General features: G+C 45.0%; 1 protein-coding gene and 1 long non-coding RNA gene across 2 annotated transcripts; both read left to right on the plus strand.

Annotated features, from left to right (window-relative positions):
• Positions 1-25581, plus strand: LOC132387790 (uncharacterized). The gene is made up of 4 exons (XR_009510013.1): positions 1-135; positions 5552-5728; positions 16385-16510; positions 25432-25581. It is a non-coding gene; the product is annotated as an uncharacterized LOC132387790 (long non-coding RNA).
• Positions 25582-25647: 66 nt separating this feature from the next.
• Positions 25648-27445, plus strand: LOC132387789 (zinc finger protein 16-like). The gene has a single exon (XM_059960159.1). The coding sequence runs from the start codon at positions 25997-25999 to the stop codon at positions 27134-27136; it is 1140 nt and encodes a 379-aa protein (XP_059816142.1). The 5' UTR covers positions 25648-25996; the 3' UTR covers positions 27137-27445.
• Positions 27446-27922: the final 477 nt, after the last annotated feature.

A 27922-nucleotide genomic window follows, 5' to 3' on the forward strand; every position in this document is an offset into this window, starting at 1 on the left:
GCAGTGCTGTTTTTTTCGTTCTTTGTGAAACCGGGTCGGTGGTGAGATCGGGATGGGGAGTGGGTTCTCGCCCCCTTGGACGGGGAGCCGGAGACGGATTATTCTCTGCGGGGCAACACCAACAATTTTCCTTCGGTGAGTATTGAAGCCGGTCCGATCGGGGAGTTCTGACGGTGGGTAGTGAGTTAACTTTCCTGAAAAACTAAGAAATTCTGCAGTTGCTGGAATTGCGAGCAACGCGCACAAAATGCTGGAGGAACTCAGCAGGCCGGGCAGCATCTAAGAAAAGAGTACAGTCGACATAACCGGCCGAAACCCTTCGGCAGGATTGGAGAATAAAAGGTGGGGGTGGGGAAGGGAGAGAGAAACAGAAGGTGATCGGTGAATCCTGAAGGGGGAGGGGATGAACTTTCCCGGACTGGCGGCCTCGCCTCGCTTCCTTCACAGAATCTGCCGGGGTCGGTTCGGTGTGAAGGTCTCACAAGGTCTCTGAGATGAGCTGCCGCTCAGCCCCTGTTGTTCGGGTCCTATTAGCAGGATGACGTAAACATATTTCTATACTGTTACTGACAGAGAATCGTATAATTTGTGTTCCGTGTGTTATCTGAATGTACTTTCCTGTGATGCTGCTACAAGTCGGTGTTTCTCTGTACCTGTACCTTCCCGTACTTGTACACTTGGCAATAAATTCAACAGGACCTGAGAAATCTCAGTGAGATTTGATTATTGATGATCATCTTCGCAGCTCGGTCGGTGGAATGTAAAGAGAGAGTACACTGTTAAATGCAAGACACTGAATAGTGTTGATGATCAGAGGGATCTTGGAGTCCCTGAAAGCGACCGCACAGATTGATCTGCACAGATTAAGAAGGCAAATGGTGTGGTTCTCTTTATCATTGTGTTCAAAAGTCTGGAAGTTGTGTTGCAGCTTTATAAGATTAATTAGGCCACATCTGGAGTGTTTCATACAGTTGTGGTCGCTCTCGTTCTCTGAAGCATGTCGGGGCTTTGGAGAGGGCGCAGAAGAGGTTTACCAGGACACTGCCTGGAATAGAGGGCATGAGCTATAACGAGAGGTTGGACAAACTTGAGTTGTTTTCTCTGGCGACGTGCCGGCTGGGATGAGACTGAATAGACGTTTATAAGATTACCAAAGGATTAGAAGCAGTGTCTCAGAAAGGCAGCGTCCATTATTAACGAACTCCAGCACCCAGGGCTGCCCTTTTCTCAAAGTTACCATCAGAGAGGGAGGTACAGAAGCCTGAAGGCACTCTCTCAGTGATACAGGAACAGTTTCTTCCCCTCTGCCATCTGATAGCCAAATGGACATTGAACCCTTGAACACAACCTCAATATAAATATATAGTATTTCTGCTTTTTGCATGATTTTTAATTTATTCATAGAATAATAGAAACCTACAGAACAGTACAGGCCCTTTGGCCCACAAAGTCGTGCTGACATGTCCCTACCTTAGAAATTACTATAGTTACCCATTGCCCTCTATTTTTCTAAGTTAGTTTTTCTCCAGTGCCGCCAGGTACCTATCCAAAAATCTCCGAAAAGACCCTATTATGCCCACCTCCATAAACATTGCCGGCAGCCCATTACACCACTCTCCACCAATCTCTGACCAAAAAAAAAACTCACCCCTGATATCTCCTCTGTACGTACTCCCCAGCACCTTAAACCTGTGCCCTCTTGTGGTAACCAGTTCAGCGCTGGGAAAAGGCCTCTGACTATCCACATGATCAATGCCTCTCATAAACTTATAAACTTCTATCAGGTCACCTCTCATCCTCTGTCGCTCCAAGGAGAAAAGGCCGAGTTCACTCAACCTATTCTCATAAGGTATGCTCCCCAATCCAGGCAACATCCTTGTAACGTGCCTCTGCACCCTTTCTAAGGTTTCCACATTCTTCCTGTAGTGAGCACAGTGGAGTGTGACCAGGGTCCTATATAGCTGCAACAAAACCTCTCGGCTCCTAAACTCAATTCCACGATTAATAAAGGTCAATGCACCGTTTGTCGTCTTAACCACAGAGTCAACCTGCATAGTAGGTTTGAGTGTCCTCTGGACTCAGACCCCAAGATCCCGCTGATCCTCCACACTGTGAAGAGGCTTACCATTAATGCTATATTCTGCCATCATGTTTGACCTAATAAATTGAACAACTTCAAACTTATCCAGATTGAAATCCATTTGCAACTTCTCAGCCCAGTTTTGCATCCTTTCGGTATCCTACTGTGACCTCTGACAGCCCTCCACACTATCCACAACACCCCCAACATTTGTGTCAAAAGCAAATTTACTAACACATCGCTTCACTTCCTCATGCAAGTCATTTATAACAATCACGATGTAATGGTCCCAGATATACATATACTGTAATTCTTATTATTTTATTTTGTGTTTTCTTTTTCGTCTATATTATGTCTTGCATTGAAATGCTGCTGCAAAGTTAACAAAGTTTACACCACACGCCAGTGATAATAAACCTGATTATGAATCTGTGTGGACAGATAATATATTTTTCCTGGGGGTTGAAATGTCTAATACATTTAAGGTGAGAGGAGATGTGAGCGGCAAGTTTGTCTCTTTCCACAGAAGTGGTGGGTAGCTGAACTCTCTGCCTGGGGGGGGGGGGAGGAGACCCCACCAGTCACGTGATCCTGTTTGCCCCTCCCATTTATCCACAGATGTAACTAACTCTTCGCGCATGCTCACTGCCTCCGGTTGGGTGGTGTTTTCCTTTCTGCTCAGTGCTGAAGCGGATCGTCTGCGGGATTGGGAAAGGGTCCTCCCCTCCTGGGTAAGGAAGCCAGGGATCAGATCACAGTCTGCGGGCCGAAGATATCGTTTTCCCATCAGTGAGTATTGAGACCGATCCCGAGAGGGGAGATCCAATGTTAGCCGTGAGTGCTGAACTGAGGGCCAATTACTCATTTATTTTCCTATTATCTGGGCTCTTCAAAAATATGTAGATGTCACTTAATCTGCATTGAACGATCTAAACCAGGAGCCCAGGCACTTTATTTCCACAGAGTTGAAATGGGAGACCCACCAACAGGTCACATGAGGCTGTTTAACACAGATCTACCCCGCCCTCTGGTTTGTGACTCAAGATCATGTGGTGTGCGGTCAGAGTCCCCGTATGTGAGGTGATGCTTCCTCCATGTTGTGTTGGGGAATCTGATGTTGGCCACTGAGTCCCGTTAACTTCCCCCAACTTGTCTCACTTCCTGAGCCTCCTCGCATTTGTCTTTGAGCTTTTTGGCTGGTGTCTTCTCCCGGACTGGGGTGGGTGAGGAAGGAGAATGTACCAGGTTGTGGGGATCTTTGATTTCACTACCTGCTTTCCTGAGGGACTGGAAAGTCCAGTGTGAGAATGGTTTCTGTGATGTGCTGATCTGGGTCCAAAGGTCTCTGCTGTTCCTCACAGTCACGGGCAGAGCAGTTACCATGAAAAGCATGAAGTGTCTGAATGGGAAACTTTCTATGGTGTGTTGATAAAAATTTGGTGAGGGTTCAAAGTATATATGGCAAAGTTCTTGTTGTTTTGTTCTAACTTTGTCATTTTAAGATCCTTTATACAGTAGTGAGTACTATTAATTCAGTATCTATGTATTGCTGGAGAACCATAATTGATCGTCCTTGATTTCTTCTCCACCTCATTCCATCTGCTCATTCCCTGCCCATCTTGTTCAACCTCTGTCCAGTCTCTCTCCCACCAACGTCAGTGACATGCATCAACTATCTGGGTCAACCTTGGTCCACCCTGTGTCACACCTCTTTAGTGATATATATCGGCAATCATTCTTGGCTTCATTGTGAAGTATTCTTTTACACCTTCGGCCTTGCTGAGTTGTTTCCAGAATCAGTTTTTGTCAGCTGGAAAGCCAGAGGCTCATCAGGTGCCAGTTCTGTTGTGCATTGGTGTGGAGTCCTATTTTGTGAACTGTGACTGCCTGACACACTTCATCATATTACAGTCAGCAAAGAGTTCTGGGAGAGTTGGTGCTTGGGCTCTAGTCCTGTGATCAGCATTCCAGGGAAATGGAACTGCTGGTGTTTTGGCTTTGACTTTGCTTAGTGCTTCTACAGATGGGGCTGGATGGATGTCCTTCTTCGAGCAGCTGGACATTGGTTGTGGGGAAATCCTGGATTGCACTACCCAGTGTGAGATGTGGGGACAATGTGTGAGACTCTCAGGGTCGGTGAGTGGCAGATTAAGCTGTGTGACTCTGTGAGGTTGGGTCCTGGGATATCATAGTTTTTGATCCAGGGAAAGTGGACCCGGGGATTGAGCTGTTTGGGCTTGTGAGGTGTTGATCGAGTATTTCTCGTCTGGGATCAGATGTTTCTTTCTGGAGTTCCTTTGGAAGCAATGACTGCCAGTCTGAGGAGAGGATGTGTTCCCATTCCATCCTCACAGGGAGAGGCTGTGAGTAAATGGGCTGTTCCGTGTTTACAACAGTAGAGATAGACCCTGAGTTTGGTGTTCAAACTATGCTTCGAAATCCCCCTTTCACTGTCATCTGTCTGTCACTCGGTGGAAATCAGGCAGAATCTCAAGTTGCTGGAGATCTGCAATAAAAACTGAAAATGCTTGGTCATTCTGACAAAACATTATTACCCTGAATTGTAAAGTTTGTTCCTCTCCCAAAGCTGTTCCTTACCTACTGAGAATTTCTGATAATTCTAGTTTCTTTTTATTACATTTACCTTGGAATGGTTTATATTTCCAGAAATTAACCTGGAAATGGAAATGGCTCATTCTGTGCTAGTAGAACAATAGAGAAATCTCAACTTACTCTGTAAATTATCCTGGTATCAATTTATCTCTTATTCCTGGAAATGTGTTCAGTACAATTGCTGCTTGTAAACATGGTTTCCAAAAATAATCTCAGGAATAATCATTGTTATGTATGAGGAGCATTTGATGGTTCTGGACCTGTGCTCAATGGAGTTCAGAGGGACATTGGGGAGTTGTGGGAGGGATGTATGGATAAGTAAACACACAGAATGCTGAAAAGCCTGGATACAGTGGACATGGAGAGGATGTTTCCATCAGAAGTAGAGTCTGTGATCTGACAGCACGGTCTCAGAAAAAAGATGCTTCCCTTTAAAACTGAGATGAGAAGAATTTTTTGGCCAGAAGATGTCTGATCTGTGGAATTTGTTGCTGCAGAGGTTGGTTGAGGCTGCCATTTTGTATATTTATGACACAAAGTAATATATTCATGATTGGTGAGTAGCTCAGGGTTACAGGAGGAAGGCAGGAATATGGTGTTGGAATAAAAATCAGCCATGGTAAATGGTGGGGCAGACCAGATGGATCAAATCACATAATTCTGTTCCTGACTGTATGATGGCTCCTCCTTGTCCCATATCGTTTTGTGATGTGTGAGGGACAATAAATTGTTCACTGCGATCATTATATCTGCCTTCAATGTTTAAATTTCAGTGAGTTTTGTTCTTAGTAACATTGAGCAGAAATGTTTGGTTCTCCTTTTTAATGTTAACATACTTCATTATCTCTCTGGTTAAAGTTAGACCTGCGGTGAGAAGTTTATTTGAAGAAAAACCCCAACTGGAAGCAAACCACAGCTGAAGACGAGAGAACAGCAACAAGTGAATTGGCCCGAGGACTGAGAACAGCAACTGGAGAGAACAACTCTGCATCAAGAGACTCGGATTTCCCAGTGATTCAGTCAGGAGAAAGTTTGGTGAGTCTCATTTACTCAAAAACATGTCCTTTGGACATTACATACCTGTACAAGGGAAGGTAGGAAATAGCTGGAGTGAGACTGAATGTCCCCAGAAGAACCAGTTATGCTTCTGTCAGACCCAGTTGCAATCACTCCCGGTCTGGTGATGTGCTTCCAGCAGCCCAGCCCTTTAAAACCACTCCCATTCTGTGGAAGTTGAATCCAGATAAAGTCACTCAGAGACCGTATGGTACAAACTCTTTGTTCCAAGCACCCGGGGCGTACTCAGTTAGTCACTCAGACAGGAACAGACTGTGAATGCTACCACCCTATCCACCAATTCCCCTTACACAATAAATTTATCTGTCCAGATACTCCCCCACACAAGACTGGATGGAGCCAAAGTTATTTACTATGACAGCCCCTAAAGACAAATTACAAAATAGTCATAATGGCTCACACACACAGAACAGACAGAAGCTGTCCTATCTCTACACATGAGTGCACAAGGAGATAAGCATCCTGAAACCGTAGCTAGCTACCCTCAAGAAGAAATATGGCTCAGCATGGCTTAGTACATCTGTTGATCATCAGCAGTTTCTTTCAGAAAAACAGGCTGTTATAGATTAACGAAGTGTTAACCCTTTTACATACTTTATCATTCCCTTCTTTAGATCATTACATGATCAACAAAGCAGTAACTTTTTTACAGAGAAAACAACTGAGTACAGCATTGACTTCTCAGTGGGGAAAAACAACATACATCAGTAATTATAACAATGATATGTACAACTTTTAGGACATAGGATTAGGACTATGCCCCACATATTACCTTACAGGCCTTTGAAGATCACCATTTCAACCCTTCGGTGAACCCGTGTAAATCCTGCCCTACTTTCTTGATGCTGTCAGTCTCCTTGACAGTGTGCTTGGAGAGGGATGTAACGTTAGTAGACTCATCAGGGATATAGGTGCTGCATTCTGTGTCAATAATAGCACAGGTTCCCCCTTTCTCAGCTAGGATAAAATCTAAAGTCGTACGATTCTGTACGACTGTTTGCCAGATTGCAATCATTTCAATGGATGTTTCTGTTACTTGGGCCTGTGTTTCTGTCACAGGGCCCCTGCAGCATTGTGGCCAGCTCCTGAAGTTCTTATAGCCAAATTGATTATCTCTCATGAATTTCTGGCTACGCTATAGGAGAGAAAAACTATCATCAAAAATCGCTCAGTCTCAGTTATTCCTCTCGGCTGCTGGGCTCCTGCAGATATGGCCAGGATGCATGTTTCCCAGCGTAGGAAGTTCTGCTTGGTGGGGCCCTGAGACACCATCCCTCAAAACACTGACAGCCACGGTCATCACAGACTGGACAACAGTTCCTCACTCTCTTCCCCGGGTGTTATTTGAAAAAGCCCAGGCAGATAGTTCCTCACTCTAGTTGAGCAGGATTACTGACATTTGAATCATACTTTTACCATACCGAGGAATTTCAGCACAAACCCAGCAGGCCTCTGGTTCTACCTGCTTGGCATAGGTGTGACAGAGAGACAGAAAGGTGTTAACATGAGGGCCCCCGGGTGCTGGGGTGAGCCCTCTTAAAGACATAAACACGAGCAGCACCGTTACGTACCCAATTGGTTTAAATGAACCAGCAGCTATAGACCACACCTGGAGTCTGGTTTTGATGTTAAAACCACTCTCTTTATTCGTATCTACTTATAATATAACAAATTAAGCAAAATAATCAAAAGTTCAAAAGTGTTATGAGTACACATACGTGTAAATATAACTCCCAAACCTTTGAGCTCAGGGAATACCAAGCTTAAAGTCTTGAGATGGTGAACTATGAAAGTTCAGTTCAGCCATGGAATAAATGACAGGTTAACAGTCGCTGTAGGTTCTATCCGTCGTCGTTCTAAATCTACATACAAATTATCGCCAGAAGCAGCTTATCACAGGCGTACTGTCTTCAGAAGGAACTACCACACAAGCAAGGGTTGACACACAGGTAGATTCCACAAGGTACTCCCAATCCAGATCCAACACACAAAGTATTACCGACAGTGATTTCCACAGAATATCCCTTCTCACAAGTGGTTACCACATAACACACCCGAATCCGGCTAAGGGTTAACAAAAGTGGTAGCCGCGAGATACTCCAACAACATCCCCATATGGATTATACGAATTATCACCAACAGTGATTGGTCACAAGGGTACCTCTTCAAGTGAATTACCACACCCAGGCAAGGGTTAGCACAAGTGGTCCTCACAGGATACTCCCAAGCCAACAGATCCACTCCAGTGGATCAAAGTGACAATCACACATTCAGTACACGCTGGATCAATAGTCAACCCACATTGTGGGCATAGTAGAGTCCAAATAGTGGCCTTTGGCCACTAGGTCCTTTGTTTCGAACCTTCCATCTTCTTTCTTTCTCTCCGGCTGACTGTGTTTGTGACTGTCCTTGCTTAAATAAAACAAACTGTGAGCTATATAAACACAAGCTGCGAACAAGTGTAAACATGCTGCATAGTCAAATAGTTCTGCCCCCCTCTCTCTCTTAGTAAGAATCAAACAGGAGAATATTAGTTCCCTTCGGGGTTGATCGGGATTCGAAAGTCGGGTCCCAAAAATATGTCGAAGCTCGTCACATTCGATTTCGGTCATTGTCAGGCCAATCCATATTATTTGTCTTAATAATGTTGGCTAACTTAGTTGGTAAGCATTGGAGCAGTAAGTCATTAATAATGGGTATTTGTCCCTCCAGTTTAAAGGCTTGGTCTCCTGTGAAACTGCCGTAGCAGGCCACAAATCACATCCACCCATTCACGCTCCGCTTTTAGCGGCTCCCAACCTTTGGCATTCCTTCTGCAGTACATACCTCTATCCCATTCCATTATTTCTCCAACTTGCTGATAATATACTGTTCCACTTTAAACGTATGTCACATCCGGAACTTTTTCCAGTTAGCCGAGGATTTCCTTCCACGCCGCTGTGCGGTGTTGGGAAATCATGTACAAGGCAAGTTACAGCAGTAGTTTGCCATTGCCTTCTGCTGGGTGAATTGTTTTGTTTAAGAGATCACCAGCTCTAACCCAGCACGGATGAAAGTGTGCAAGGGAGTCGGCTGGATTCGAACTCAAGACCTCTCGCCTCAAAGTCCAATTCTGAAGCCAGTAAGCCATCAGTGGCATAGCTGGCAGACTTCCATTTTACATCTGCCTTTTCCTTCCATTCCCTTTTCAATGATTTCCACTTCATTCCTCAGTTCTTTTTCCATATCAGATTTACTGCTTGTTCTAATGAGGTAATAACCCAGGCTTCCCCCACCCCCCTCAGTCCGTGGCCACATTTTGTTCCCCAATTTCTTACTCAGTGCTATACTAAACATTTGAAAATCTTTTTCCTCGTCCGGAAAACTCTCACACAAAATTGTGTCGGGCTGCTGCTGGCACACTCGTATCAATCGACTGCAATTGACCGATTATCTCTAACTAATTTATCAGGCACAAGGCCTCCTGCTCAATTAACAATCTGATAAATTTACCCAGCAGGCACCTCCTGCTCAATTGATGAATTTACCTGACATGTCTGCTTCCTGGCCACTTAGTAAACTTTATCCAATACTGCCTCCTGCCCACTTAGTAAAAATTTTGCCTACCTTATACTAGTCTCCTGACAGATTTTTTTCCCGATCCTGTCAAGGTATGTGACCAGCCTTGGGCAAGGCACCATACATCCAAAGGAACTAACAGTGAGCGGCAAATGTAAAATACCTATTGGGCTCCCGGTCAGTCCCCACAGTCCCCAGAGTGGTTCAGCTGCTTACTCAGCCCGTCTGCTCAGTGCTCTGTAGATAGAGATCCTGTTTGTGATGCCAAATGTTAAAGCTGAATCTGAATAAAACTCGAGATACAAGCTTCTTATTGACACCACAGTTTATTGCACATTCTTCTGCAGGAGTTTGAGCCCCAGTTGTGAAAGGGAAGGCACGTAAGCACTGCCACTATCTGACAAGTCGACTGACTTAGGTTACAGCCGTATATTTATACATAGTACACCCCATGCATCACTATTTCAAGATGTTATTTGAACTGGTATGCCCACCAAGTTTGTTGGTGCAAATCTTAATTACTTAGATAACAGAGTTTGTTATATTGAGGTTTTAATTATGGATGGATGTACTGTCCAGTCCTTATTCCCTTTGCAAAGCCCTGACTTAATTACAAACAGATGTTCATTCCTGTCCTTATCAGTGAGTCCTCTGCCCCTTACTCAAATGAGGGTAGAATGTATAATGGTATCTAACAACGGTACAGTATACAATGTTATCAGCTCTCAGTGTGCCTCTCTGCAAGCCACAGAGAACTGGCAATGAGCCTGGCTGAGCTAACCACTGAAGACAGTGTTTACTTCGGTTCAAATATTCCTATTCAGTCACAATTATTCTTTTAGCCAGAGGTTACATAGGTTACATAGGTTTTTTGTTTATATATCCTCAATTCCTCAGGAGGGTTCAGGGGAAATATTTATGTCCAATATAGAAACTGGTATTACCTGTGTGTATTGAAGAATGAATTAGGAGAAATTGTTATGGGAAACAGGGAAATGGCAACAGAATTTAATGCGTACTTTAGATCTATCTTCACCAGGGAGGACACAAGAAATCTCCCAGATGTATGGATGGGCCAGGGTCATAAGATATCAGAGGAATTGAGGCAGATTGACATTAGGAAAGAAACTGTGATGAGTAGACTGGTAGGACTGAAGGTTAATAAATCCCCGGGTCCAGATGGTCTGCATCCGAGGGTTCTGAAAGAGGTGGCTCAGGAAATTGTGGATGCATTGGTAATCATTTTCCAATGTTCCTTAGATTCAGGATCAGTTCCTGAAGATTGGAGAGTGGCTAATGTTATCCCACTTTTCAAGAAGGGAGGGAAGGAGAAAACGGAGAACTATCGCCCTGTTAGCCTAACGTCAGTCGTGGGGAAGATGCTTGAGTCCATTATTAAAGACGAAATAGTGGCACATCTTGATGGCAGTAATAGGATTAGGCTGAGCCAGCATGGGTTTTCCAAAGGCAAATCATGCTTGACTAATCTGTTGGAGTTTTTTGAGGGTGTAACAAGGATGTTAGACGAGGGTAAGCCAGTGGATGTTGTGTACCTAGATTTTCAGAAGGCATTCGATAAGATGCCACATAGGAGATTGGTGAGTAAAATCAGAGCTCATGGCATTGGGGGCAGGGTTTCAACATGGATAGAAAACTGGTTGGCAGATAGAAAGCAAAGGGTAGCAGTGAATGGGTGTTTCTCGGACTGGCTGGAGGTGACAAGTGGGGTACCACAGGGCTCTGTATTGGGACCACAGCTCTTTACGATTTATGTCAACAATTTAGATGAGGGCATTGAAAACTATATCAGCAAGTTTGCTGACGATACTAAACTGGGTGGCAGTGTGACATGCGAAGAGGACGTTAGGAGAATGCAGGGAGACTTGGATAGGCTGTGTGAGTGGGCAGATACTTGGCAGATGTCATTCAATGTGAATAAATGTGAAGTTATCCACTTTGGAAGCAGGAACAAGAGGGCAGAGTATTGTCTGAATGGTGTAGAGTTAGGTAAGGGAGAAATGCAAAGAGACCTAGGAGTCCTAGTTTGTCAGTCAATGAAGGTGAATGAGCAAGTGCAACAGGCAGTGAAGAGGGCAAATGGAATGTTGGCCTTTATTACAAGGGGAATTGAGTACAAGAGCAAGGATGTCCTTTTTCATTTGTACAGGGCCCTAGTGAGACCACACCTGGAATATTGTGTACAGTTTTGGTCTCCAGGTTTAAGGAAGGACATTCTGGCAATTGAGGAAGTGCAGCGTAGATTCACTAGGTTGATTCCTGGGATGGCAGGGCTGTTTTACGCAGAGAGATTGGAGAGATTGGGCTGGTACACGCTGGAATTGAGGAGATTGAGAGGGGATCTGATTGAAACATATAAGATTATTAAGGGATTGGACAAGATAGAGGCAGGAAATATGTTCCAGATGCTGGGACAGTCCAATACCAGAGGGCATGGTTTGAGAATTAGGGGTAGGTCATTTAGGACAGAGTTAAGGAAAAACTTCTTCTCCCAGAGAGTTGTGGGGGTCTGGAATGCACTGCCTCGAAAGACGGTGGAGGCCAATTCTCTGGATGATTTCAAGAAGGAGCTAGATAGATATCTGATGGATAGGGGAATCAAGGGATATGGGGACAAGGCAGGGACTGGTTGATTGATAGTGAATGATCAGCCATGATCTCAGAATGGCGGTGCAGACTCGAGGGGCCGAATGGTCTACTTCTGCACCTATTGTCTATTGTCTATTGTGACAATGCAAGAGGTGCTGGAGAATTTGCAAGTGGAAAGACTTGGAGTAATCTTTGCAAACCTGACTTTTTAAAGCATAATTTAGCAAGCAAACCACATATGAACAATGTGCAAAAGCTCTGGTGAGATGATTCTTCATTACTCGTTACAGGCCTGCTACATAGTGTGTGTGAGAGTGCAGATGAATTCCATCAAACCCGGGGGATATCAAAGTATTTATCGACAGTGATTTGCTCGCTGTGAAAATGATTACCTCTCTGTATAAAATTCACTGTGCACATGTCACTGGGTAAAAAAATGCACGGTACATGATTTATGTGCACACTGGTCATTACAAATTAGAGGGGACATTGTGGGAAATTGGGGAGACCTCCAGTGTCCCTTATGCCCCCACCTACAAGGTGTGCATCCAGCTGCAGCTTGTAACCCTGCACTTTAAGGAGTTGGAACTGGAAATGGATGAATTCCGGATCATCCAGGAGTTGGAGCAGGAGATAGATATGACATGAAGAAAGGTGAGTTACACACAAGGTGCAGGACACAGAAAACTGGGCGAGAGTCAGGAAGCGGAATAAAGTTAAATAGCCATCACAGAGAACTCTTGTTGTTATCCCACACAACAACAGGTGGAACACTTTAGAAACTGTTGGGGTGGGGAGGATAGATTACCTGACAGAGAAAAGTCAAAGGGGTGATAGTGAATTCATTAGTTAGGGGAACAGAACAGGAGGGGACTGATATCCTAGTGGTAAGGCTTGCTAGTGCTAGTGTGGGTGGAGAGTGTGGTGGTTAAAATAAGTTGCTGGGGAAATGGGAGCCAGAATGACAGAACAGATAGTGGAGAGGGTGAATTGAATTGAATTGACTTCACAATGTACACTAGAAAGGCCACTCGGCCCATCTGGCTCCGGCAGTGTTTCTGTTCCATATCAGTATATCAAAATCTACCCCTGCCGTTCCTCTCTCACTCTCGCTGAGATGACAGGCTGCAACTAGTTACCACTCCGTGGGATAGGAGATTTCTCTTGAATTTCATAGAATCATAGAAATCTACGACACATTACAGACGCTTTGGCCCGCAATGTTCTGCCGACTATGTAACTTACTCTAGAAATTGCTTAGAATTACCCTCCCGCATAGCTCCATGTATCTATTAAAAGACCCTATTGTATCCGCCTCTACCACCGTCGCTGGCGGTGCATTCCACACACACACCACTCTTTGCTTAAAAATCGTAGCTCTGACATCTCCTCTGTACCTACTTCCAAGCAGATTAAACCTATTCCCCCTGGTGTTAGCCGTTTCTGCCCTGGGAAAAAGCCTCTGGCTATCCACGGTACCAATGCCTCTCATCATCTTATACACCTGCATGAATTTCCTCCATGATTTTCTCCAGGCTGAACAAGAGGATGAGCTCACGGTGGTTGTGACGTTGTTCAGGGCTCCGGACGAAGTTGGTTAAACTCCTTCTTCCCCGCTCTTTTCAATGTTTTGGGTCATTTTCAAGAATTTTAAAGGATTGTGCCTCAGACAGCTGGGTTGTTGCAATTGTTACCTACCAGCAGCAACAGATCACTCATGGAGTCTGGTTTCGATGGTAAAAACACTCTCTTCATTAGTATCTACTCCAAATCTAAAAGATTGAACGAAAAATACAGCAATTAACTGTGTTATGCGTATATATAGCTCCTAAACTATCAACCTTGGGATACAATGCTAAAAGTCTTCAGATGGTAAATTGGAAAAGTTCAGTAATCCACGGAATAAGTGAGTGAGAGGAGAGATTTGTAAATCCTCACGAACACGTAGAGAGAAGGCAATTACGAAGAATTCCACACACATTCCACGCTGGGTAAACGAGAAAACAGTCGCCGAAGATCTTATCCGTCGATTAGTTCCGAAATCCACTTAGAAAGATCACCAGGTGACAGTCACAGGAATATCGTCTTCAAGTGGTGACCACAGAACACCCGGATTCCAGGCAAGGCCCAACAAAAGTGATACCACAGGACACTCCAACAAATCCACACATATGGATTATACGAAGTGACAGCCAGACATCCGTTGTGCACTGCGTGCCGATGATCAACCCAATCTTTTGGGCGTAGCAGTGACAAGCTGAAGTCACTCTCACTCTCACTCTCTTCCTCTCCCTCTCGCTCTCTCCCTCACTCTCTCTCTCCCCCTCCCTCTCCTCCCTCTCTCCCCTCCCCTCTGTCTCTCTGTCTCTGCTGCAGCGCGTTTGTGACGTCACAGCCGCGCCTCCCTCAGGCACTTAAAGCGACACTCACTCTGCTGTATCTGTCAGTTCACCAGCGCTTGAATGCCACCGATTCTTGAATGTGGAGGCGGAGATGCTGGAGAAGACAGCGCCCCACTCGCTACAAGGAGAGCTCGAACACGTGTCCATGTCCGTGATCTGATTGGATACATCGCCATGACGTTCAGAGCACTGTGACGTCTTCACTGGCTCTCATTTTGGAAGGGATTCAGTCGGCCTTCGCAGATACACCAACAGCTTCCCACTGGGAAGCGGCCGTTCACTTGCTCCGTGTGTGCGAAGAGACTCATTCAGTTAACCCACCTTGTGATGCTCCGGTGAGTTCACAGTAAATAGAGGCCACATTTCTGTCCGGAGTGAGCAAAGAGTTTTACTCACTCATCCCAGCTGCTGCAACACCAGCAACTTCACATCAGGGAGGAAGTTCAAATCAGCTCCGTGTTAAATGTTTCACCATCACGGTGACTGAAGGCAGCTGCAGGTTCATGAGGGACCGTTACTGTCAGATTCTGCAGTTCTTGCGGCTGCTCATCGCACCCAGGACTGAACCCTGGTCACTTAGCATTGGAGGAGTCTGTTCTGCTGATGTTAGCCTTAAACTAGACTGGCGTTTAATATTGTGGATCTGTGACAGATAAATCACTTCTGTATCAAATTCCGTTTCTCACTAGAGAAGTCCCTGCCGATGTTTCTGTTCCATATCAGAATATCAAAATCTACCCCGGCCATTCCCTTCTCACTCACCCTGAAATGACAGGTTGCAACTAGTCACTACTCTGTGGGAGGAAGGATTTCCACTGAATTTCATAGAATCATAGAAATCTGTAGCACATTACAGATACGTTTAGCCCACATGGTTGTGCCGACCATGCAACATACTCTAGAAACTGCCTAGTATTACCATACCGCATAGCCACCAATTTTCCTAAGCTCTGCGTACCTATCTAAGAGCCTCTTAAAAGACCCTATTGTATCCGCCTCAACTACCGTCGCTGGCAGTGCATTCCACACACACACCGCTCTTTGCTTAAACAAAACTTAGCTCTGACATCTCCTCTGTACCTACTTCTAAGTAGCTTAAACCTATTCCCCCGCGTGTTAGCCGTTTCAGCCCTGGGGAAAGCCTCTGTCTATCCACACGACCAATGCCTCTCATGACCTTATACACCTGCATGATTTTCTCCGGTTTGAATAAGACGATAAACCCACTGTGATTTTGACGTTCTCTCCCCCCTCTCCATTCTCCATTCCTCCCCTCCCCCTCTCCCCTTCACCTCCTCCCCCCTCCCCTCCTCCTCTATCTCTCCCCTTCTCCCCTCCTCCCCTCCTGTCCTCCACCTCTCCTCCCTTCCCCTCCCCTCCCCTTCTCTCTCTCCCTCCGTTGGTGTTTCACGTCACAGACCCACCTCACTCAGGCAATTAAAGGGACACTCACAGTAAACGAACCTGCGGTCTCCTAACACAATGCACCTCTAAAGTCTGACAGCAGATTAGCGAGTGAATCTTCGATGGTGTAGAGTCAGAAACCAAAGAGCTGCCAGATTGAGTCAGACTTTAGGGCTGCAAAGAGGAGGAAGAGGAATCAGACCAGCAGGATGTGGCAGCAAAAGAAAGATTAGAAACATTTGGAAACTGGTTGATCGAAAAAAAAGGTGGTTAATTTCTGCAAAATACTGGTGGCAATCAACAGTCAGGCAGCAATTGTGGAGAGGCATAAAAAGGCAACGTTTAGACCGAGCCCCTTCAGCATGCCAAGCCTGTGTACTCCGCTGCCTAGTTGCTGCTTGAACTGCAGAGTTCCTCCAGCATTTTGTATGTGTGCGTCTCTGTATTCCCAGCAACTGCAGAATCTCCTGTGTTTTATAACTGCATTTTACTTAGATACACATTGATATTGAGTATATTGCTTATGGAAACCGTTTTCTGCGTTAAAACAGCTGCAGATTTTTCTATACACACGAAAAAAATGAGGTACAGACATTGAACCGGTGCTTGCAGAAATGTTTAATGGCATCGTGATTACCCATAGGGCCATGCGTTAAGAATTCTGCCGGCGCTGAAGCGCCGATGAAATGCGCAGGCGTCAGGCTGAGGACGTCCCCGAGTATCACACATGCGCGCAGTACACAGAAGGCCTTGAAAATGTCGGCTACAGGTAAGAGCGATTCTCCGTGTTTTTATCTTAAACACCGACTTCAGAGCGATTCCTGTGAAATCCGGAGACCGTGGCCAACAATCCCGGGACAGTCCTGCCCTCTTCCCTCTCTCTCAGCCCCACGATCCGTACACGGGCCCCGGGGAGCTCCCGGCTGATGAGGGAATGGGAACCGATGGATCTCTCAGACAGAGCTGAGCTCCAGCTATCTAAATGCAAGGATTAGGAACTCGGAGAAAGGGAACAAAATCTTTTACATCAGCAGTTGAGAAAATCACCTTTGTTCTACCTCCCATCACAAAGAAGAGGAAATCTGCAGATGCTGGAAATCCAAGCAACACACACAAAATGCCGGAGGAATTCAGCAATAGTACTCTTTTCCATAGATGCTGCCCGGCCTGCTGAGTTCCTCAGCATTTTGTGTGTGTGTTGTTTGTTCCACCTCCTTTTGTTCTGAACTTTTCTACAGGCGAGAACATGTTTTGACCCATTCGCTCTGGGTACATGATTATATCAGACACCTTTGCCCTGGGCAACAAGTAACTTTCACGTCAGAAATGTGCCAGACTCCAGTGAGACAGACTACTGCCCTTCCCTTCATATTCATTGTCATTGCCATCACAGAGTTCATCACCGTCTGTCATCTGGAGAGGGTTCAGGGGAAATATTTATGTACAACACAGAAACTGGTGTAAAAAAAATACACGGTACATGATTTATGTGCACACTTGTCATTACAAATTAGAGGGGACGTTGGTGGGAAGGAGGGGAGACTTCCAGTGTCCCTGATGCCCTCACCTACAAGATGTGCATCCAACTGCAGCTTGTAACCCGGCACTTTAAGGAGTTGGAACTGGAAATGGTTGAATTCTAGATTATCCAGGAGTTGGAGGGGGTGATAGATATGACAGGAAGAGAGGTGAGTTACACACAAGGTACAGGACACAGGGAACTGGGTGACAGTCAGGAAGGGAAATTAGGTTAAATAGCATCACAAAGTACTCTTGTGGCCATCCCACACAACAACAGGTGGAATACTTTAGAAAGTATTAGGGGGGATTACCTGGCAGAGGAAAGTCAAAGGAGTGATAGGGGATTCATTAGTTAGGGGAACAGAACAGGAAGGGGACTAATATCCTAGTGGTACGGCTGCGAGAGCAAGTGTGGTGGAGGGGGGTGCTGATGTGGTTAAAATGAATTGTAGGGGGAATGGGAGCTAGAATGACAGGACAGATAGTGGAGAGGGTGAATTGAATTGAATTGGCTTTCTTACATACATCCTTCATGTAAATGAGGAGTAGAAGTCTTTATGTTACATCTCCATCTAAATGTGTGGTGTAATTTATAGTAATTTATAATAAATAGTTTGTGCATAGAACAGTCAGTATAACATAGATATGCAATTGTATCAGCATGAATTAATCAGTCTGATAGCCTGATAGAAGATGATGTCCCGGAGCCTGTTGGTCTTTTTGCTGTGGTACCGTTTCCTGGATGGTAGCAGCAGGAACAGTTAGTGGTTGTGGTGAATTGGGTCCCCAATATCTTTTGGGCCCTTTTTCCGCACCTGTCTCTGTAAATGTCCTGAATAGTGGGAAGTTCACATCTACAGATGAACTGGGCTGTCTGCACCACTCTCTGCAGGTTCCTGAGATTAGGGGAAGTACAGTTCCCATACCAGGCAGTGATGCAGCCAGTCAGGATGCTCTGTAGAAAGTCCTTAGGATTTCAGGCCCCATCCCGAACTTCTTCAGCCATCTGAGGTGAAAGAGATGCTGCTGTGCTCTTTTCACAACACAGCCGGTATGTACAGACAATCTGAGATGCCTGGTGACGTTTATGCTGAGGAACTTAAAGCTGTTCACCCTCTCAACCCCAGATCCATTGATGTCAAGAGGGGTTAGAGTGTCTCCATTCCTCCTGTCGTCCACAATCAGCTCCTTTGTTTTTGTGACAATGAGGGGGAGTTTGTTTTCTTGACACCAGTCAGATGTTGTTCAGACCTCAGACAGAGTCAGCAATCAAATGGCTGAGCGTGGTGCGATGAATGTGCTGAGCTGTGTATATCACAATGCAAGAAGCATCGGAGGAAAGCCAGATGAGCTCAGGAAAGGGAATTATGATATTGTGGCCGTTATTGGGGCTTGTTTACACACAACAGTCTGAGGGATTTAGAGATATTTGTAGAGAGATTGCAGACCATGCCAAGAAACAAAGGTTGTTCCAGTAAGTGATTTTAACTTTCCATATATTGACTGGGACTCCCATACTGTAAAAGGACTAGATGGAGTAAAGTTTGTCAAATGTGCCCTTAATCAGTACGTAGAATTCCCGACGTAGAAGTGTGCAATAAGCTGTTAGGAAATGATCCAGGGCTGCTGGTGACAGAATTTATTAAACATCATACCATGAGATTCAAAGTAAAGATGGAAAAAGAGAGGTCTGGACCACGGGTTGAGATTCTAAATTGGAGAAAGGTCAATTTTGATGGTATCAGAAAGGATCTGACAAGTGTGGTTTGGGACAGGCTGTTTCCTGGCAATGGAGTACTTGGTAAATGGGACTTGTTCAGAAGTGAAATTTTGGGGATATAGAGCTTGTATGTGCCTGCCAAAGTAAAAGTTGAAAGGTAACTGGTCCAGGGAACCTTGATTTTCAAGAGAAATTGAAGCCCCGGATATTTTGTTCCTCTAAATGCCTCAGACTGTTGGGTGCTACTGAGATCCATTAATGACTACAAATCACAATTCCACACACTGAGCGCATCCGACTTTTTTGTTGTCATCTTCTGTTAGGTTCTAAAACCTTCCAAATAGTTTTTGCTCTTTTGTTTGCCCTCTGTTTGACTTTTATGTTGGCTCTGGCTTCTCATTCCAGCCACTGTTGTGTCCTCAATGTTTTCACTTCCTTGGGATATATTGATCACTCAGCTCTTGCTTGCATTTGCCCTTTCTATACTCTCATGGTACTATATGCTTTTAACAAGTCGTCAATTCAATGTATAATTTCTTTGTGTATGTTTGGAGCCTTTTTTAGGTGCATATGATGATGAGGGGTATTGATCGTGTGGATAACCAGAGGTTTTTTTCCCAGGGCTGAAATGGTTAACACAAGGGGGCATAGTTTTAAGGTGCTTGGAAATAGATACCGAGGCAATGTCAGGGGTAAGGTTTTTTTTACACAGATAGTGGTGGGTGCGTGGAATGTATGCCAGCAGCGTTTGTCAAGGCAGATACAATGGGGTCTTTTAACAGCCTCTTGGATAGGTACATGGAGCATAGAAAAATAGAGGGCTGTGTGCGAGGGAAATTCTAGGCAGTTTCTAGAGTAGGTTACATGGTCGGCACAGGATTGTGGGCCAAAGAGCCTGTAATGTGCTGTAGATATCTCTGTTCTATGTGAAGAAGCAAAGCAACTTCGGTTATTCGCCAATCCTCTATTACCACCCCGTTACTAAAGATGACTTAATTATCTCTGCTGGGGCCCCTACAATTTCTGCTCTTGCCTCCCACAGGGTCCGAGGGAGCTCCTGGCCATACCCTGGGGATTTATCAGGATGGGTGAAAACATGCTTCCACCAATTCTGTCTGGCTACATAATGATATCAAACACCTTTGCCCTGGCCAACAAGTAGCTTTCACATCACAAATGTGCCAGACTCCAGGGAGACAGACTACTGCCCTTAAAGGCAGTATTCCTTGGCATTACCATCACTGAGTTCACCACTGTCAGTCACCTGGGTGAGACTTCAGGGGAAATATTTATGTACAATACTGTGTGTGTTGTGGTGATGCAAGAGTTGCTGGAGAATTTTCAAGTGGGAAGAAGAGGAGTGATATTTGGAAATCTGAAATTGAAAGCATCATTTAGCAAGAAAATCACAAATAGGTGGTTTGCAAAAGCTGTGGCGAGTAAATCCTTCATTAACCTATTACATAGGTTGTGTGAGAGTGCAGATGAACTCAATCAAGACTCAACCAGAGGAGATTAAAGTTCTTACTGACAGTGACTTGCTCGCTGTTGAAATGAATACCTCTCTATATAAAATTCAGTTTGCACATGTTGTTGTCACTGGGTAAAAATTGTACAGTACAAGGTTTTTGCACACACTGGTCATTACAAATTGGAGGGGACATTGGTGGGAAGGCAGGGAGACCTCCAGTGTCCCTGACGCCCTCACGTAGAAGGTGTATATCCAGCTGCACTTTAAGGAGTTGGAGCTGGAAATGGATGAATTCCGCATCATCCAAGCGTCAGAGGGTGTGATAGGTATGACGAGCAGAGAGGTGAGTTGTACCCAGGGTGCAGGACGCAGGAAACTGGGTGAGGGTCAGGAAGGGGAATGAGGTTAAATAACCATCGCCGAGTACTCTTGTTGCTATCCCACACAACAACAGGTGGACACTTTAGAAACTGTTGGGGGGAATTACCTGGCAGAGGAAAGTCAAAGGGGTGATAGGGGATTTGTTAGTTAGTGGAACAGAAGTAGAAAGGGATGAATATCCTAGTGGCAAGGCTTGCTAGTGCTCCCCTGTGGGGTGGGTGAATGACACAGCAGATAGTGGAGAGGGTGAATTGAATCGAATTGACTTTATTACTTACATTCTTCATACATGAGTTGTAGAAATCTTTATGTTACGTCTCTGTCTAAATGTGCAATGTGAAATTTATAATAGTTTATAATAAATAGTATATACAACAGGACAGTCAGGATAAATAAAAGTACAATTGTATCAGCATGAATTAATCAATCAGAGGGCCTGGTGGAAGAAGCTGTCCCTGGGCCTTTTGATCCGGGCTTTCAGGCTGTGGTACCGTTTCCCAGATGGTAGCAGCTGGAACAGTTTGTGGTTGGGGTGACTCTGGTCCCCAATGATCCTTTTTACACAGTGGCCCTTTTTACACACCTGTTTTTGTCAATGTCCTGAATAGTGAGAAGTTCACATCTACATATGCGCTGGGCTGTCCGCACCACTCTCTGCAGAGTCCTGCAACTGAGTGAAGTACAGCACCCATACCAGGCAGTGATGCAGCCAGTCAGGATGCTCTCAATTGTGCCCCTGTGGAAAGTTGTTAGTATTTGGGGCCCCATCCCACACTTCCTGAACCGCCTGCGGTGAAAGTGGTGCTGTTGTGCCTTTTTCACCACACAGCCAGTATGTACAGACCAGGTGAGATCCTCGGTGTTGTGTGTTCCAGGGAACTTAAAGCTGTTCACCCTCTCAACCCCAGATCCTGGGTCAGCCTGTCTCCATTTCTCCTGTAGTCTACAGCCAGCTCCTTTGTTTCAGTGACATTGAGGGCAAGGTTCTTTTTTTGACACCAAACAGATGTCATTCAGACCTCAGGACATGAAATTACGATATTGTAGCCATTACTTGGACTTGCTTGCGCCCAACAGTCTGAGGGATTTCAAGGAACAAATCTGTAGAGAGATTGCGGACTATGCCAAGAAACAAAGGTTGATAAAGTGAATGATTTTAACTTTCCATTTATTGACTGGAATCCTAGGCTGTAAAAGGACTAGATGGGGTAGGGCTTATCAAATCTACCTTAATCAGTATGTAAAATTCCCGATGTAGAAGTGTGCAATAAGCTATTGGTAAGTGATCTAGGGCGAGTGACAGAAATTAGTGTATGGGAACACTTTGTATCTACTGATCATGAGATTCCAAGTAAATACAGAAAAGCAGAGGCCTGGACCTCTCTTGAGATTCTAAATTGGAGAAAGGCCAATTTTTATGATATTTGCAAGGATTTGACAAGTGTGGATTGGGACAGGATGTTCTTTAGCAAAGGAGAACTTGGTAAGTGGGAGTTCTTCAGAAAGAAATTTTAAGGGTGTAGAGTTTGTATGTGTCTGACAAAATAAAAGTTGAATGGTAACTAGTGCAGGGAATCTTGGTTTTCAAGAGATAATGAGGCCCTGGATATCTCGTTCCTCTAAATGCCGCGGACTGTTGGGTGCAACCAAAACTCATTAATGACAACCATTTCATAATTCCACTCCCGAACTCATCTGACTTTCCTTTAGTTGTCTTCTGTTGGATTCTAAAAGCTTCCTTATGGTCCTTTGCTCTTTTGTTTGCCCTCTCCTCTGTTTTTATGTTGGTTTTGGTTTCTCATTTAACCCACGGTTGTGCCCTGCTGCCTTTCCAATGCTTCCACGTCTTTGGGATGTATCGATCACTCAGCTCTCAAATTGCTCCCAGAAACTCCAGCCATTGTTGCTCTGTTGTCACTCCAACCTTTTCTCTTCCAAACAAGTTTGGCCAGCTTCTCTGTCACAGAAACATGGAGAAGTTCAGTACAGAAACATGGAGAAGTTCAGTACAGAAACAGGCTATTTGGCCCATTTAGTCAATGCCAAAAACATTTAATCTCTCTAATGCAACTACCTGCACTGGGATCATCACCCTCCGTACCCCTACCATCCAGGTACCTGTCAAACTTCTCTTAATGGTGAAATCGAGCTCATATTCTCCACTAGTGCTGACATCTCATTCTGCACTCTCACGACCATTTCAGCAAAGAACTTTTCCAAATGTTCCCATTAAATTTTCACCTTCCCCACTTACCCATGACCTCTGGTTGTCGTCCCACCCAACCTCAGTGGAAAAAGCTGCTTGCATTTACCCTATCTATACCCTCATAATTGTGTTTACTTCTGACAAATCCTCAGAGCAATGTATAATTTCCTTGTTTATGTTTAGAGCCTTTTTTAGGTGTATAAGATGATGAGGGGCATTGAGTGTGTGGATAGCCAGAGGATTTTTTCCCAGCGTTAAGATGGCTAACAGGATGGGGCATAGTTTTAAGGTGCTTGGAAATATATGCCGAGGGGATGTCAGGGGTAGTTTTTTTACACAGAGAGTGTTGGATGTGTCGAATGCAATGCCAGCAGCGGTTGTCGAGGCGGATACAACAGGGACTTTTAACACTCTCTTAGATAGTTACATGGAGCTCAGAAAAATAGAGGACTATGCGCTAGGGAAACTCCAGGCAGCTTCTAGAGTAAGTTACATAGTCGGCACAGCACTGTGGGCCAAAGGGTCTGTAATGTGCTATAGATTTCTATCATTCTATGAAATTCAAGGGAAATCTCCAAACCCACGGAGTGGTGACTAGTAGTGAATAGTGGGATAGTTACTGGAACGTATGAGCAGGAACCGGAAATATAAGTATTTGGATAGATGTGGAATGATTAAGAATAGGCAACATGGCTTTGCGCAGGATAGGTCATGTCTAACCAATCTTATAGAGTCTCTCGAGGAAGTTATCAGGATAGTGGATGAAGATAAGGCAGTGGATGTTGTCTACATGGATGTTAGCAAGGCACTTGACAAAGTCTCATATGGGAGGTTGGTCAAGAAGGTTCAGTCACTCAGCATTCTAGATGAGACAGTAAATTGGATGAGACACTGTCTTTGTCAGAAGCCAGAGTGTGGTAGCAGATGGTTGCCTCTGTGACTGGAGGCCTGTGTCTAGTGGTTGCCACAGGGATCAGTGCTGGATCTGTTGTGGTTTGTCATCTAGATCAGTAATCTGGATGATAGTGTGGTTAACTGGATTAGCAGATTTATGACCACCAAGCCTGGTGGTGCAGTGGACAGCGAGGAAGACTATCATGGCTTGCAGTGTGATTTGGACCAGCTGGGAAAATGGTTTGAGAAATGGAAAAGGGAATTTAATGCAGACCAGTGTGAGTTGTTGCACTTTAGTCTGACATACCAAGGGAGGTCTTTCACAGTGACTGGTCGGGCACGGAGGAGTGTTGTAGAAGAAAGGGACCGGGGAATACAAGTCCTTAATTCACTGAAAGTGGTATCACAGTTAGATAGTGACGGAAAGAAAGATTTTACCCCATTGGCTTTCAAGAACCAAATACTGACGATAGATGGATATTATGTTGACTTGTAAAAGAGGCCTAATTTGGAGTATTGTGTGATGTTTTGGTCACCTACCTACAGGAAAGATTTAAAAGAGATTCAAAGATTTCAGAGAAAATTCACAAGGATGTTGCCAAGTTTGGAGGACTTGGGTTATAAGGAAAGACTGAACAGGTCAGGACTTTATTCTCTGGAATGTAGAAGATTGAGGTGAGATTTGATTGTGGTAGAGGGGCACAGATAGTGTCAATGCAAGCTGGCTTTCTCCACTGAGATTGGGTGGGACTTCAACCAGTGGCCAGGGGTCAAGGGTGAAAGGTGAAATGTTGAGGGGAACATGAGGGGAAACTTCTTCATGCAGATGGTCATCTTGGTTTGGAATGAGCAGCCAGCACAAGTGGTGCATGCGAGCTCGATTTCAACATTTAAGAGGTTTGTGTAGGTACCTGGATGGTAGGGGTGTGGGAGGGGCAATTTAAATAGTTCAGCACAGACTAGATGGCCCAAAGGACCTGTTTCTGTGTTGTACTTTTCTACAAGAACCTGAAATATTACAAAAATTCACTCTAACCCCTTTTAACAGCTGTGCCGACCAACCATTCATCTCAGCACGAATTTTTTTATATGGTGTTAAAACTGTAGCACCTTAAGTTAATAATACATAAAAGAAAATCCCTGATGCACATCCACAAAGACAATTTGTGTGAGACTGTTTCAGTTACTGTGGGGCCAGGCACCCATACTGCTCAGCAGGAACAGGGAATAATACCAATGGAGAGAGTCAAACTGAACCAAGGCACAGATTGGAGACGGCAGAAATGCCCCATTCTTATAGAGACACGAAGAGCATCAGGGAATTGATGGTCATTCCAGATGCCAGCACTCTGCCCAGTCAGGAGATGATTTCTCTGTCCAACTTGGGTTGAACCTCACTGTAACCGTGTGATACCAAATCAAACCTTGGTAACTCGAGTAATCTCATCTGAAATGTTGTCCTAAACCCTTTGATGGATTTTGTAAATCTTTCCACAGGTTAAAAACGAGAAGGAATTTGTCGCCGGGAATCTCAAACACAACACGCTAGTTTTGCTGTCTCTGTCTGGATATTTAAGAAGTGGAGCAAGGGATTCACTCAATCATCCTTCCTGCTCAGACTGTGGGGAGGGATTCAGTCGATCATCCTTCCTGCTCAGACTATGGGGAGGGATTCACTCGACCATCCTTCCTGCTCAGACTGTGGGGAGGGATTCACTCGGTCATCCTTCCTGCTCAGACTGTGGGGAGGGATTCACTCGGTCATCCTTCCTGCTCAGACTGTGGGGAGGGATTCAATTGATCATTTGACCAAATAGCAAGCCAGTCATTTTACACAGAAGAAAGGCTGTTCACCTGCTCAGACAGTGGGAATAGATTCACTCGGTTATCACAATTGAATGTACATCAGCAAGTTCACACTGGGCAAGGCCATTCATCTGTTCTGTGTGTGAGAAAGGATTCAGTTGGACCTGTGGACACATCAGTCAGTTCACACCACACTGGGCAGAAGCTGGTGATCTGTTGAATTTCTGAGAAAGGATTCACTCAGTCATTTGACCTAATGGCTCACCAGCAAGTTCACACTGGGGAGAAGCCGTTCACCTGTTCAGTCTGTGAGAAGAGATTCACTCAGTCATCCCAACTACAGAGACATCAGCGAGTTCACACTGGGGAGAAGCCTTTCACCTGCTCAGTCTGTGAGAAGAGATTCACTCAGTCATCCCAACTACAGAGACATCAGCGAGTTCACACTGGGGAGAAGCCATTCACGTGCTCAGAATGTGGGAAAGGATTCAGTGAGTTATTTAGCCTACTTAGACATCAGCGAGTTCACACTGGGGAGAAGCCGTTCACCTGCTCAGAATGTGAGAAGAGATTCACTCAGTCATCCCAACTACAGAGACATCAGCGAGTTCACACTGGGGAGAAGCCATTCACGTGCTCAGAATGTGGGAAAGGATTCAGTGAGTTATCCAACCTACAGAGTCATCTGCGAGTTCACACTGGGGAGAGGCCGTTCACCTGCTCAGAATGTGGGAAGGGATTCACACTGTCATCCCACCTACTGGTACATCAGCGTGTTCACACTGGGGAGAAGCCGTTCACCTGCTCAGTCTGTGGGGAGGGATTCACTCAGTCATCCCACCTACGGAGTCACCAGCGAGTTCACACTGGGGAGAAGCCATTCACCTGCTCAGTCTGTGGGAAGGGATTCACTTACTCATCCCACCTACAGAGTCATCAGCGAGTTCACACTGGAGAGAGGCCGTTCACCTGCTCAGTCTGTGGGAAGAGATTCACTGATCCATCCAACCTACAGAGTCATCAGCGAGTTCACACTGGGGAGAAGCCGTTCAGCTGCTTAGTCTGTGGGAAGAGATTCACTCGCTCATCCAGATTACTGGAACATCAGCGAGTTCACACTGGAGAGAGGCCATTCACCTGCTCAGACTGTGGGAGGGGATTCACTCATTTATCCAGCCTACAGAGTCATCAGCGAGTTCACACTGGGGAGAAGCCATTCATCTGCTTAGTCTGTGGGAAGAGATTCACTTGCTCATCCAGATTACTGGAACATCAGCGAGTTCACACTGGAGAGAGGCCATTCACCTGCTCAGAATGTGGGAAGAGATTCACTCGCTCTTCCACACTACAGAGACATCAGCGAGTTCACACTGGAGAGGAGCCATTTACCTGCTGAGAATGTGGGAAAGGATTCACTCAGTCATCCCAACTACTGGCACACCAGTCAGTTGTTATGAATCCCTAGGTTTTGTTTGCTGTGGACTGTCATTTTAAGAGAGAGAGAGAGAGAGATTAGGAAGGTGAATCAGTCTGACTTGCAGCTTGTTTACATCACTCCCAGCTTGTTCAGTTTTAACTGAGGACACAGACGCTCAGAGTCAGACGGAGATGAATGAGGAAAAATGGAAGGATCGAAACAAGGGAAATAGGTGCCAAGGGTCACTGTTTGGAATTTTCCTATGCCCACAAGTGTGGGTTAATTATCGATTCATCATACATCGTCTGTGTGGTTGTCACCTCGTTTGATCCATAGGAGTGGATCTGATTTGGGGTATCCTGTGAAGACCACTGATGTGTTACCCCTTGCCTGGGTGTGGTGTGGTAATTCACTTGAAGACGATATGCCTTGTGACAAGTCACTTTGGGTGATAATTAGTATGTGGATTTGGAAGGATGACAGATAAAATCTACAGTGACTGTTCTCTTGTTTTACCACCATGGAACCTGCGGAATTCGACATAATTGCCTTCTATCGACATTTACCCTGGATTACAAATATCTCTCTCATCAGATATTCCGTGGTTGAACTGAACTTTCATAATTTACCATCTGAAGACTCCAAGCCTTGTTTCCCCCGAGCTCAATAGTTTCGGATTTATATTTACACACATATATACACATAACACTGTTAACTTTTGTTTATCTTGCTTAAGTTACTATATTATAAGTAGATTCTAATAAA

The sequence above is a fragment of the Hypanus sabinus genome, unplaced genomic scaffold, assembly GCF_030144855.1.
Source record: "Hypanus sabinus isolate sHypSab1 unplaced genomic scaffold, sHypSab1.hap1 scaffold_221, whole genome shotgun sequence".
In the NCBI taxonomy this organism is placed as follows: Eukaryota; Metazoa; Chordata; class Chondrichthyes; order Myliobatiformes; family Dasyatidae; genus Hypanus; species Hypanus sabinus.